Below are 13871 nucleotides of genomic sequence, written 5' to 3'. Positions count from 1 at the left end.
GGGGTCGAGATACACTCATACTCCAGAGAAATGGCGAGGTCTGGGAAGGTGCACCTGAAATGCAGTCTCGGATCTTGCCAAAACTGGAACACCCTAAGATGCTCCAAATTTTCCTTTTTTCTTTTGCTTTGCAGTCTGGAACCTACATAGCTTCAGATAGGTCCTTGTTCTACTGTTCACACTTATCGGGGGTGGACCCTGCAATTTTATGAAAGAACAAATACTGTTTTGCACAAATGTGGAGAATGGCACAGCACTCTGAGCACAAGATGATTTTTTAGAAATTGAGAAATGAGTTCTTAACCGGGTATTGAGCCGATGACTAGCCACAGCCAAAACGACACGACAAGGGAAAAACAAAGGTAAACAACCTAAACACATCGAGTAACACTCGAAGCGACTCAAAACAAGAATCGAGACAGACAAAATAAAACACAAGACTCAAATGTGCACATGGAGCCTGTTTCCCACCCTTTCTCATTTGTGATTCTCACATCGCTCGGCCCTCAGGCTCTATTTTTCTGAAAAAGCCATTTTCCTCATTTTTTCTCTCAACGCACATCTCTCTATTCTTTAATCTCTCATTTTTCATCTCTCCCTAGGGTGGTTGATGAATAAACAGGAAGTTGCGGGTTCTTGCCCCAAGCATTCTGCTAGATTCTCTTCTTCTGCTCACAATAGTGAACTTTCTCCCACAGAGGGGTTGCGATGCGGCTGGATGTGCAGCAGATCTGCAATCGACATTGGTTAACGATGCTCTTACTAGGGAGTTTGGACGTGATTAGATCTGTCCAAACAAAGGAGTGGAATATCTTGATCCGTTCCCGTTCGTGCTTCGCACTTGGCTTGATACCTCGTTGCGTGGAGGATGTGAGGGCCTTCTGCCCTTTTGCGGTCAGCTTCAGTGGTGCCCTTTTCTGGCAGGTAGAGTGCCCTTTCTGGCAGATGCATTGACAACGGGAGAAAGACAGGAAGCCTGACTCAACTGTGCCCCTAGTTCATTATTTTGACCATTTTTTGTTTTTGCTTTCTACTGAAACAATTTTGACCAATATGAGAGTCAGATTAACATACTTGTTCAATTTTTGATTTGAAAATCATGCAAGTTAGGTTATGAGCACTGAAATTTTTTCCTTTTTGGGTCCAAGAAATGGTCCAGTTTTGGAAAAGATGGAATAATTTTCGAGAGATCAGTCAACCTCAATAAAAATTCTCAAAAAATATTTTTGCAAACGGCCAATGCTCAACAAGCACGGAACCTACTCTTGAGATGCGCAACTTCAGATCCGAAGGAAAATTGCCCCTTGCTTGAAAAGAGCTGCACTGTAACGGAAAGTTGCCCCTTGTTTGAATGGCACCGTGGCACACTGTATGGCAACGGAAAGTTGCCCCTTGTTTGGATAGCATCGCAACGCATTGCAATCAGTCCTCAGAGTAACGATGACAACCGAACTCTCAGATACAGAGAAGGCAAAGATGATCAAAACCATTACATGGACACAGTTGATTTTGAAGTGTTTTACGACTGGACTTCGGAATGAAGTTGCCTACGTATCCCAAAGATGAGAATCAAGCCTTACGTAGTTCGGGGTTAAGGTACACTCGGGTATTTAACCTCTCCTTTTGCGCTCTAACTTTTGCCAAGGCCGCCCTTCCGGGTTTTTAACCTTGCGAGCTCTGTTTTTCTTTTCTTTTCAATTCTTTTCATTTCTTTTCTTTTTTGATTTTCTTTTTTTTTTGTTCTTTTCTTTGCATCTTTCTTCATTTTTTTTCATTTTTTTTTCTTGCTCTAACTTTTGCCTGGGCCGCTCTTCCGAGTTTTCGGCCCAGCGAGCCTCTCAAAGGGTAAAAGTGTAGCTTTGTCCATGTCAAATGGTTCTGAGATCTCGAATCCGTCTGAATCCAGGAGAGTGACTGTTGTTCGCTGACAATGCAAGAGTCCATCCCATGGGGGCTGGATTTGCCCCTAGTGTTGTAGATCGAAACTCAGTTTTTCTTTAGCAATACTTTCTCTTTCCTCCCTCTAGGATTTGGCATTCTTGCCGATCTTCATTGATTTGTGGAATGATCCATCTTCGGTTCTTCGAGCACAATCTGGCATCTTTTGCCCCTAGTTCGAGGGGTACTTCTGATCTAGTTTTGCAAGCTTCTTTTGATGACATCTGATCTTTTTGATCTGACTTCCCTGCCCCTAATTCATGGGTTGCTTCAAATCAGGCCACACAGGCCTCACATTGTGGTTGATCGTTGAACCTTCTGAGTCCAAGTTCAAGGTTTGAAAATGAGAGGTCGAGTCTCGAGGCTGAGAGCGATCCTAGGCTGCACAATCTCAAAAGCGATTCTACACAGGTCTTCGCAGGATCACGCAAAACATTTTTTTTTAAAAATCTTTTAACAGAGAGACTAGTCGCTCGTGCTGAAGACAGTGTGAGACCAATCTAGATCAAGCCAGGATCCTTCTCAGTACTCACATTAACAAGCATGATCTCAATCATTAAAGGCTTAGCATGCCTCTCTTTCTCTCAAATGATCAAATTTTTGCAAAAACCCAAGGAATTCCTTCCTCTTCGTTTTCATCACAATGTTCAAAAACAGCTTCAAAAAACTTAGGTTAACGCAATGACTTAAAAGCACAGAGAAGCAGGTGAAATGCACTGTCGTTCCATTCGACTTTCTGGTACAACTGACACAAGGCAGAAGTAAGCACAAAAGCATGAAAAACCACTGCTGTTTCATTCATAACTGTTGGTGTAACTGGCTCCATGGCAGAAACAGACTCAAAAGAAAGCGAAAAGACAAACACAAAACAAAATAGTGATGCCCGAGGTGACCGAGGTAACACCCTCGGAATCACCTGACTCTAACAAAACAGGACTGACTCGATACAACAAGACAGACCTGACCGACTTAGTATAAAAAGACTGACCATATACAAAACAAAAAAACTGACCCAATACCCAAGTTAGAAAGTACAAAAACTAGTGTTCGCACATTGCTCAAAACTGTGCGTGTCAAACGCCACATCTGAAGTAAACTGAGCGCCGCCCGCAGGTGGTTCATCCCCCGATCGCGCCGCATTATCCCCCAAGTTCACTGATCCAATGATGATAGACTTTGTTGAGTTGGTGCGACGATGACCTTATTGTCAATCAGATCTTGTATTTCGTGGCGAAGACGGAAACAACCATCAGTGACATGGCCGACTTGCTGATGAAAGGCACAGTACTTGGTCGGATCATGGCAGGAAGGAAGTCTATCTGGCAGTGGTCGCGGCTCCAGGGGTTTCAGATCCCCTTCTCTAATCAGGACCCTCAAGGCCGCTGATAAAGACATGTACAGTGGTGCGAACACCCTCTGGCGTCGAGGTGGGTGTTTTGAGGTTTGTGGAGTTTTGCTGGATGCACCAGCAAAGGGATTGGTAGGCGCTGACTGGGTTTGCTGATCTCTTCCGAGCAAGGGTTTAGAGCTAAAAGGAACATTCTTGGTACAGCGGCCCTTCTCCCGGATTGCCCCTTGATTCAGACTGCTCTCATTCTGAGTGGCGAAAGTGTCATCTACAATTTTTGCAACAATTGTGAGTACTTGCTGTTTGTTCAGCCCTTCAGCTTTCAAAGCCTCAATATCCCACTGAAGGTGTTCATGGGGACCAATGCATGCCCCTACCTTGTTCTTACCATTTGTCTCCACTTTGCCAAGGGATTGGCCTTCTTCAAATGCAGCCCGTCCTGAGGAGCCTTTTGACATGAACTCCCTGGTATGTGATGTGGTCGATGATGGGGCGAAAACCCCAAAGGCCAGATCTGCCACAGTTCTCTGAAGGTCTTCAATCATTTTCATCAGCTCGGAAGTAGTGGGTTCGTGGGTTTGAGATGATTGGGGTTCAGATGCACCTATCATGCATAAGTCCAGGCTCTCTGGGATAAACACATTAGGCCTGGGTAGATGGACTGGGGTGATGTACATGCTGGGGTCGTAAGGGACGGCCAGTGTGTGGATTTGATTGAGATGTGGATGATGTACTTGGTCATTGGGGCCTGAAGGTGGAGCTATCGTCTGGTTGTCGATGAGATTTTGGACCTCATGACGAAGGCGGTAGCAACGGTCGGTGCCATGACCGCGCTGCTAATGGTACATACAGTACTTGGAGGGATTATGTCTGGCTGGAAGTGGGTCAGGCAGAGGTTGAGGATCGAGGGGTTTGAGATGCCCTCTTTCCATCAAGGCTTTTAGTGCGCTAGTCAGGCTCATATAGAGGGGAGTGAAAGTTCTGCCTTGAGCTCGGGCTGGGCCGGCTGTTTGTAGGTTTGGTTTGGCAAAAGGGTTGGCTGTGGCGACTGCATTGATCTTGGTGGATTTGGGAATGATGCTACTACCAGCATTGGTACTCCCTGCAATCGCCCTCCTTATCGGTTCACTTGTTCTGGGAATGATCTCGCTGTTGAACGCATTCTCGACCTGAACCCCCAGTTCATGCAAACTTTTGAAAGTGAAAAGTGGAGCGACTATTAACTTTTGCAACATATCATGCTCGAGGTTTCGCACCATCATTTGCACTTGATCCCTCTCAGAAGGGCGATCTGTCATCTGTGCTGCCTTTGCCCACCACCTTGCAACAAATTCCACAAAAGGCTCTGTTGGGTTCTGGCGGGTTGTTTCAAGCTCTTGCATGGTCATTTCAACTTGGGTATTGTAGGAATATTGATCAACAAAGGCCTCAGCCAATTCTTCCCAGTCTTGCTTCACTTTATCTTCCAACTTAGCGTAACAAGTGGCTGCTACACCCGACAGGGTTCTTCCATACAGAGAGAGTTTCTGTGGCTTAGTCAGTCCCATCAGCTTTAAGACATCCAAGAAAAGTCGGATATGTACCATTGGATCTCCAGACCCGTCGAAACGGTCAATATATGGCATTTTGAATCTGTCTGGGAGCCGTACGGCAGTCTCGGTGTGCCCATCCTCAATGTCGGGAATGGAGTTAAGGCCTTGCGCCTTTCTGAATTGCTTCTCAAGGTTCGCAATTTTCACTGCAGTCGGATTGAGCTCATTAACATCAAGGAAATAAAGCCTCTCATTAGGCTGCACCAGGGGTCTGAGCACCTAAGCTTGAGTCAACCTTTCTCGAGGATTCGGACACTGCAAATCTTCAACTGGCGAAAGTGGGTCAAAGTTTGGCTGGGGTCCCAAAGCTGGATGCGAGGCAAATGCCCCAGATGGACGCTGCATTTCAATACTGGTCTCAGCTTGCATGGCAGTTCCCTGATTTAACGCTGCTATCACGGCCACAAATTCTTCCGAACCTTGGGCCATCATGGTCTGCTGAGTTTGAACAAAGGTGATGTGACTGGCGACTGACGGATCAGATGAACCGGTGAGCCCTGACTGGCCTTTCTTTGCCTTGCCTCAGCGAAAGAACACTGGTTGCCCTTGAATTGAATTTTTGACCTAACAAAGTCTATCAACACTAGTCCAATGTACCCCGGGGATATCGGAGCCTTCTGAAGCTATGGTTCCAGGACTACCTAGCAAAAGAGAAAACAGACAGCATCTCAGCACAATTTCACTGGAACGGATTTGAGCATACTAAGATGACTGTACTCAATACTGATCACTGTTTCCCAAATATCTGCCTGTAAATTGATACCCTCGGGTAAAACTGATTCCCCAAATACTGATGTTGATGCCCACAGGCCTGATACCCAGACTTGCAAACTGGTATATGCGTCCCTGTAGAGATACACTCTAAAAGCACATAGCAAGTAAGAGAGAGCCAAAACACCCCTATGTTGGGGTAGGGTTTCCCTGTCCTATTTTGTCAGGAGCTATGGTTTCACTACGCACGCAGCGGTTTCAAACAACTTAGCATCGGGTAAGCAACCTGTCCTAGTTTGGAATGGTCACTATGGATTCCGAATATGCACTAGGTCGAATGGTCAAAAAGGGTGCCCCGGTAAAACCGGGATTTGTGTTCCCATACTGTCAGAGCCCATAACCGGTCAGCCTTATGGTCATGCCTTGACAAAACAAGCCTCCGGCAAACCGTTCAGGAATGACAGATGGCAAACACGGTGTCCTAGGCACACCAATGCACATGCAATGCAAAGAGACACATAAATGAAATCAAAACAGGATATCATGAGTTCGAGTCAAGCTCTCTAAAATCCCCAGCAGAGTCGCCAGAAACTGTAGACGCGCTCGTGTGGGGCCCCGCTACAGTTTGGACTCGATTTGTGTCAGGGTTCTTAATCTAAACCAAAGAGTCCGAATCCGGAAAATTGTTTTGAGAAAATAGATTTTTAGAAAAAGAAGTGCCAAACATGGACTGCTTTGCCAGATACAGAGTCGCCACCTAAATATTTTATTTTGGGGGAATTTAGGAAACCCTGACTCGGTGCCAAAGGCCACGTGTCCGTCATCACCAAAGTTGCCTCGGCTCGGAAACTTGGGTACGATTGGGGAAGGTCAGCTATGAGCACCCCCTCTCGCCCGATCCGAAGATCGGCCTCTACTAACAATGATATCCAATTTTGAAAACGTTGTGTGTTCTTATTCCGGTTATTAGCCTAGATTTACTATGTTATGCGCACAGCAAACAAGTATAGACCAAATCGCCTAAATTGGAACAAAAACATTTCATGTTTGTTTTGAAAATGGTTTGCTACTCGCAAGTAGGCTAAAATGCAGGTTTTGCCACCCTCAAATGGGCTGTTAGAAAAGGTGATTTTGCTACTATCTAGTGGGCTTAAAATTCACAGCTTTAATGCGTTTTTTGCAATTTAGGTAACTCAACCTTCATCCACAGGCATTCAAGCAGTTATATCACATAAGCAGTTAGCCTCATGGTAATCATGCTGTCATGGCAACACTCACACGCATGCAAGGATGCTAAAGCAAAAGAACTTACAGAGTACTCCAAGCCAAAACAGGAACAAGTTAGTAATCACATGCATGATCCTAGTTCATGTTAAGATGGCTAATGTAACATATGCAAGATGCAACTGAGATAGGCTCGGCTAATTTAGGATGACGTGTGAAATGCTACAACTAACACGTATTCAATTTGGAATTGAAATACAAATGCAGTCAGAATGATGCGCCGAGCCCGGTGCATGCAAGACAAATGCATGAATGCACGCATGTATAGCATAAGATATGCTGATTTTAAATATGCCCTAGTCTACCATCATAAGCAGGTAAATAAAAGGGAAGAAAGACGTTGGGTTGGAAGACATACACACACTCACCCACACTTATTACATAATTGCCCTCACTCGGAGGGTCCAAATAAATATTACAGTCCGAATAATAAACACATTAATTATTACAGAATTTCTAATTAATTAACAGAATGAATGCAAAAGGAAAGGTGGCCACAGCCCCTGCCTCGGGATGCGCGAATGATGCATGCTCGAACCCGTCTCGCCCGGAAAGTCCGTACCATACCACTGCCGCCTCAGTTTACACTGCCCTGCTTCTTTGAAAATTGCCAAAGTTCTGGGATAGGTCCCCTGAACACTGTGGAACACCATCGGCTGAAGGAAATGTCCACCGGCCATTGAAAATATCCATCGGCTGCTGATGAAGCTACCGGCCCAGGAAGGATTGTCGGTCGGCACTGAATACTGCCGGTTGGCAGAAAGTTCCTGCAGAATCTGGTTTTTGACAGCAACAAGAACAGACAGTGTATGGCATGGAATTTCAAGCAAGTGTATGCATGGCCACTCTCCCCATCATGTAATGGACTCAAGGGAGTATGCCCCTCGACCCCCGGGCCATCAATTACGCATGATGGCCTGAGAGGCCAAGTTTTGCAACTTTGATATCAAATGAAATGCAAGCACAAAACACATCAAAGGGCCCCAACCACTATCATGATTGATCAAGAGGCAAGGGATGCATGCTCAATGAAATGCAACCTAGGCATGGAGGTTAAGTATGCAACATGAACATGCAAATGAACAATGTATACTAGGCGCGCAAACTAAACATGTAAGTAAACATGGCATGCAACAACATGCGATGATGGACTTAAACTAACATGGATAGCTCGCAAGCATGCCAAAATCGGTGGCCATTATATGAAAATGAGACTCTCGAAACACGTGCATGCATGCACGCAAACCGAGGACCAAACCTAAGGCATAGTATGCAACTCTAACAAGGCATGGCAAGGCATGAAATATGGCATACAAGCATGTAATTCCAGCACTGAAATGTGATACAAAATAGCCCCGAATCATGGAAACATAGCACCCGATGCATGGAATGGCCCCGAAACACAAAACTAGGCATACGCATTGGCCTATAGCTATACAAAACATGCATTATTTGATTATGAAGCGTGAAGACAGAGTCAAGAAAGTCCCAAAACATGCATATTTCTAGTTCAAAGCATGGCCAAAAGATGTTAGCAAGATGGACTAAAATAGCATGCAACTTTGACTAGCAAACATGGATTGTATGGCAAGTATATGATGCACATGGAATCTCACCAAACCATAAAAAATCAGTGAATAAAACATGTGAAAATAGGTCCAAATAACCACTGATATGCAACCATGGCATGCAAAAATGATGAGTTACTTTAGAGGGCCATGCAAGGAGTTATTAAGCACATGCAAGATAGACACTCAATATGACCAAAACAACTCTGGAAATGGCTTATGGGGGTCCTAAAACCCACTGAAAAATGCCTGAACCGAGCTCAAGAAGTGTGTAAATATAGGCCCCTTTGTAAGGCCAAAAAGGGCATCAAACAAGACAACAAGGAGAGGGGATGGCCCTCTCCTTCTTAGGACCTTAAACCACCATCCTCACCACTGAAATCCCTCAAGATTTCAATGGTGATGAGGCCCAAACAAGGTGGTCCTGGAGCTCACTAAAAATGCACAAAAATGAGGCCAAACAAGGCCTAAGAGGGGGTAGACAACCCCAAACACAAAAGTGTTCTTAAATAAACTTGAAAATGAGCTAAAAATAAGACTTTTTTCAGTTATACACTATGCTCAAAACAGAAAGCAAGATAGGCTAAAAGTGTGTGCAAAAATGGGGAAACTAAAGCAAAGAAGTTACCCTTGAAGAACCTTTGATGAACAGCAAGGTCAGACCTCTTCTTATGATCAAAACCAGCTTAAAACTCCAAGAACAAACCCTCAAGGCCTCTCAAGTCGAAGTGTGGTGTAATGGTGTGTGTGTTGGTGCAATACTATGGTCAAAACACACTTTAAGGCTCTTAAACACACACAAAGGATGAGAGAGAGGGAGATATATAGAGAGAGGGTATATATATCAGATATATATGCCCTAGGTCTGGTTTTTGCTGAACCAAAACAATGGAGAAGGAGGCTTTCTTATATAGGCAAAGGGAAGGGCTTGAAGCTTATAAGACAAGCTAAAAAGAAAGGGTCAAGGGGGGCAAAGGGGGGGGGGGCAAGGCTTATTAAGGAAGCCAAGCTGGGGGTGCAAGCTTCTTGAGGAAGCCAAGACAAGGGATCAAAGCTTCCTCAAGAAGCCTTGAGCAAAGGGTGCAAAAAGAGGGGTCAAAGGTGCAAACTAGCCACATATATGCACGGGGAGTAGGGTCTGTGCATCCCAGCTGGCATAGCTGGCATGCACCATGCCTGAAAGGTGCAAAAAGGTCAAACCGGCCAGAAAAGGAGGTCGTCGGCCAAAATAAATGGCCGGCCGGCACAATAAATTGCCGGTCGGCTAAATAGATTGCCGATAGATGCTGCCAAGGTCAAAAAAGGGCGGGTGGGTGTCCAATTTGAAACCTCGGAAGTTATCTTTCCAATGCCGCAAACCTTGCATTAAAATTCCTCCTGTGCAAAAAGTTATGCCCTTTTTGGTGAAGCCGCGCAGATTCGATCCAACCGGGATGATGCCCAACTTCAACTGATCATATCTTCTCCACCCGGACTTGGCTTTAAGAGATTCTTGAGTGCAAAATGAAACCCCGGAAGTGAGCTTTCCGATGGTGGTGGCCCCATAGCTAAAATCCAATTATGCAGATTAATAAGCCCGATTCAGCGAGGACTGCTCGACTCCCTTCTACCTAGATTCATGCCTATCTTCTCCTCCAACTTGGTTTCTTCTCTCTTCCCCTCCTTTCTTCAACTTCAAACCCCTAAGCAAGGTGTTTTGAAAGATTTTTCAAAGATTTCATCTCTCTTTCATTCATTTCCACTTCGTCCCTGCTCGGTTTACCGAAAAGCGCAACGTTTGACAAAATGCGAGCCTCGAAACAACGCAGAAACTTTATTTCAAAAAAACGTTTTGTAAGAGAGGGTTTTAAGGTCTAAAAACCATCCAAAATAGCTTTGGTCCAAAACGGGGTGTGGATTTGAGACTTGTCTCTCTCCTTGCCGAAGAAACTGGATCTTTGCCCTGCACACCTTTTATCACCAAGTAAACCATCAATAACGCCCAAGTCTTATGGGCTGTCAAAAATGGGGTGTCTACACCATGTTTTACTTGAAAGTAGTGAATATATCTCATCAATTACAGCCTCTCTCTAGAAAATAACATCAGGTGATAATAAAGCTTATTGCACTATAAGAGGAATTTCTTCCACATTGTAAAGATAATAGTCAGGGCTAAAATCTTTTTCAACTCTAGCTCGTTTACACCTTCTTGGTTGGATTTGAAAATTTTCTTGTTCTTGAAAAACTTGAGATGAAGTAGTAGAGCTAGGCATGAATAAAATATTTTCAGAAATTATTTGACCCTCACTATTTTTAGATTTGAAAGGAAATTTATTTTCATAAAAAATAGCATCACCTGATTCAAAAATAATATTATTTTCCATATCAAAAAATCTATAAGTTATACTATGCAATGCATACCCAAGAAAAACACAAGTAGTAGCTCGTTCACCTAATTTAGGTTGTTTAAGATCTGCAAGCCTCACAAAAGCTAAATAACCCCAAACCCTCAAATAACTTAGATTTGGTTTATGCCTCTACCACAACTCATAAGGTACAATTTTAGTGTTTTTGTGGCACTCTATTTATCACATGGCAAGCTATCAAAATAGTCTCGCCCTAAAGATTTGAGAGAGCACCTGAATCAATAAGTATAGCATTCGTCAAGTCAATTAACGTTATATTTTTTCTTCAGCTAGACCATTAGATGAAGGTGAATATGGTGGAGTAGTCTCATGAATAATACCCAATGACTGAACAAAAGAGTTTAATCCAAGAGATTCATACTTCCGGCCTCTATCACTTCTAATTCTCTTAATCTTTTTACCGAATTAATTTTCCACTTCAAGAAGAAATTCTTTAAATTTCTCAAAAGCATCACTTTTATTTTTTAATAAATATACGTTTGTATATTTTAAAAAATCATCAATAAAATTGATGAAATATCGGTTACCACTCCGAGTTAAAATTCTTTCAAACTCACACAAATCAATATGAAATAATTCTAGCAATTTGGTATTTTTTTCAACACTTTCATTAGGCCTCTTGGTAATTTTTTCTTTACTGCAAACTTCACATTTCTCAATTTTTTTTGTCACTTTAGGAATTAATCATAAACTACTCATGATTCCTACATATTTACTGTTAATATAATACAAGCAAGCATACTAAAAATTAATAGAAGACAAAGTGTAAGTAATCTCATAGTAATAATTATAAAATTAATCAGCGAGGAAATCTAAGCAATAAAAATGACATTTATACTCATCTATATTGTAGGAAGCTACTTTTGTTTCATGTGCCTCGTAGTCTTCATCATTCATCTCATCGGTTGGGATTTTGTTTGGGTTCTTCTCGGTAAGAACATAAGCAACTTTCAAAAGGCTGAAGTAAAAAAGAATTTTTCCTTTCCACCTCTTAAAATAAACTCTCTTAAACTTGAAAGGCTTTTTGAGATCTCTAATTCTATCATTGATTTTTTCTGGTACTTGTTCCATGGTTGATCTCCTTAAAATCGTTGGTAAAAATACCAGAAAAAATTATATTTTATTGATAAATAATGCAAAGAAAATGAGATACAAATAGATCAGGCTGAGGCACAGATATCTCGTTTTCTTTAAGGAGATCAAGCCCACTACGGTAGGAAGAATCCAAATACCGATATAGCAGTCACGAAAACTTTAGGATACAACAGCCCGACCACTTGTCGTATGGTTTAGGCCAACTCTGCACAAGATGGTGAACCCAAAGCTCCACCAAGAAAAACACCCTTCTTTGCTAATAATCTCTCAAATATAAACAATAGTTGGTGTAGAAAAGATAGATGAGATGAACTATTTATAAGCCACTAGGACCTTACACTTTACACCAAAAAATAATAATGACCATTAAACTAGAGAAAATGGAGAGTCTCCAAATATTAACTCACCACCAAGTCCATGAACTTCCAATTAATCTCCATTCATGAAAAAGGTCACCAAAAAACCATGAATCCCCATTCACCAAACAAAATGAGATTCATGAAGAAGACAAAAGAAGATTCATGAACAAAATAAATAAATAAAAGATATTAAAATGGTCCAATAGATTAAAAGATCAATGTTTTATGAGATGACACTTGAGCAAAGATGGGAGCAAATATTCAGTTGTGAAAATGATTACAGTGAAGGGAATGTTGTGTCTGTGGATGTTGCAGTACAAACAGAAATAGTCATTGTGGCGAGCAGAGACACAGTGTGGGATGAGAATAGTGTGATGAATGGGGTGACTTGGTTTACGAGCTTTATTGGTATAGGAGAAGAAGTGAATATTGGGTTGAGCTTGCTAATTGTTGACAGAATGAAATGGGAGCAAGAGAGAGGAGGGTGGATTAGCAGGAAAAAAAGGCAAGCGATGGTGAATAAAACAGAGCAATATGCAGGCATTGGTGTTGGTGGGTTGAGTAGGTTTGGTTGCTATGTCTTGGTTGAGAGATTTGTGTTGAAAAGAATGGATGCAAGTGTGGCACTAACCTATGATTTCAAGCACACTCGTGATTAGGAGCAAATGGGAATAAAAAGTGTTTGGAACTCTAATGTTGTGTTTGTTAGGGGATTTGGAAAGGAAAATGAAAAAGGTAGGTAAAATGTGAATAAAACATACCTACATTTCACCTAATTTTACACACATTTTCCCTTTCCCTTTCCAAATTTCTCCCTAAATGCACCAACTAAACACAGCGTAAGAAACTTCAATTATCCTAATTTTGTGTGTATTTCTACAGTTTGATTCTATATTTGTATTTGGATTGGGAATAAGAAAATTTATACTGCCTTGATTTCTTTTTTTTATTTTTTATTTTTAATTTGACAATGTTTGATTTGTCTTTATCATATTATCAAAATAGTGATATTTCTTGGAATAATGTTATAGTAATCATTTGCTATGCTTGCTTTGTCTTGCTCTGTCTTCTTTCCTATAATGTAACATTTGGTAATAGGAGTTTGAAAAGAGGTAAGTTTTTAGGAAAATGATTGGTGGCCCTAAAAAATTTGCCCCTAATGCCCCTAATTTCCATTTTTAGAAACTGTTTTCTTTTTTTCTTTCTTTTTTCCTTTTTTTTTTTTTTTTTTTTTACCTAAAGTGGAAATTTCGGGGCATTCGAGCCCCGAAATTCGGGCCCTCAAGCAGCGCCGAAGTTTTTATTGAATGTCTAACATCTTCAGGGTCAAGCAATTTTAACTTGCATGTTTAGGATTAGAAATCCTACGGTAGTGTTTGGTAGACAAAAATTTGGATTGAAATAATCATTTCTTATAAAATAACTATTCTCTCGCAATAATTATTGATATTTCATATGTAATATATTATTTTTTTAGTAAACAAAATTTAAAATGAACATTAGAAATACAAAAAAAGTTTTAGTGGCCAAGAAGGTACACAACAAGAATCATAATGTGCAAAAATGAAACT

At 41.8% G+C, this 13871-nt stretch overlaps 1 protein-coding gene across 1 annotated transcript; it reads left to right on the top strand.

The window, feature by feature from the left end:
• The first annotated feature begins 12530 nt into the window (after window positions 1-12530).
• Window positions 12531-12959, top strand: LOC114285075 (uncharacterized). Its single transcript, XM_028228070.2, has one exon. It carries the CDS (start codon window positions 12531-12533, stop codon window positions 12957-12959), a length of 429 nt encoding a protein of 142 aa, XP_028083871.2.
• The last annotated feature ends 912 nt before the right edge of the window (window positions 12960-13871 follow it).

This window comes from Camellia sinensis, chromosome 5 (assembly GCF_055761805.1).
Source record: "Camellia sinensis isolate YWXY chromosome 5, ASM5576180v1, whole genome shotgun sequence".
NCBI classification, from domain to species: Eukaryota; Viridiplantae; Streptophyta; class Magnoliopsida; order Ericales; family Theaceae; genus Camellia; species Camellia sinensis.
This window is presented reverse-complemented; position numbering and strand designations above follow the sequence as displayed.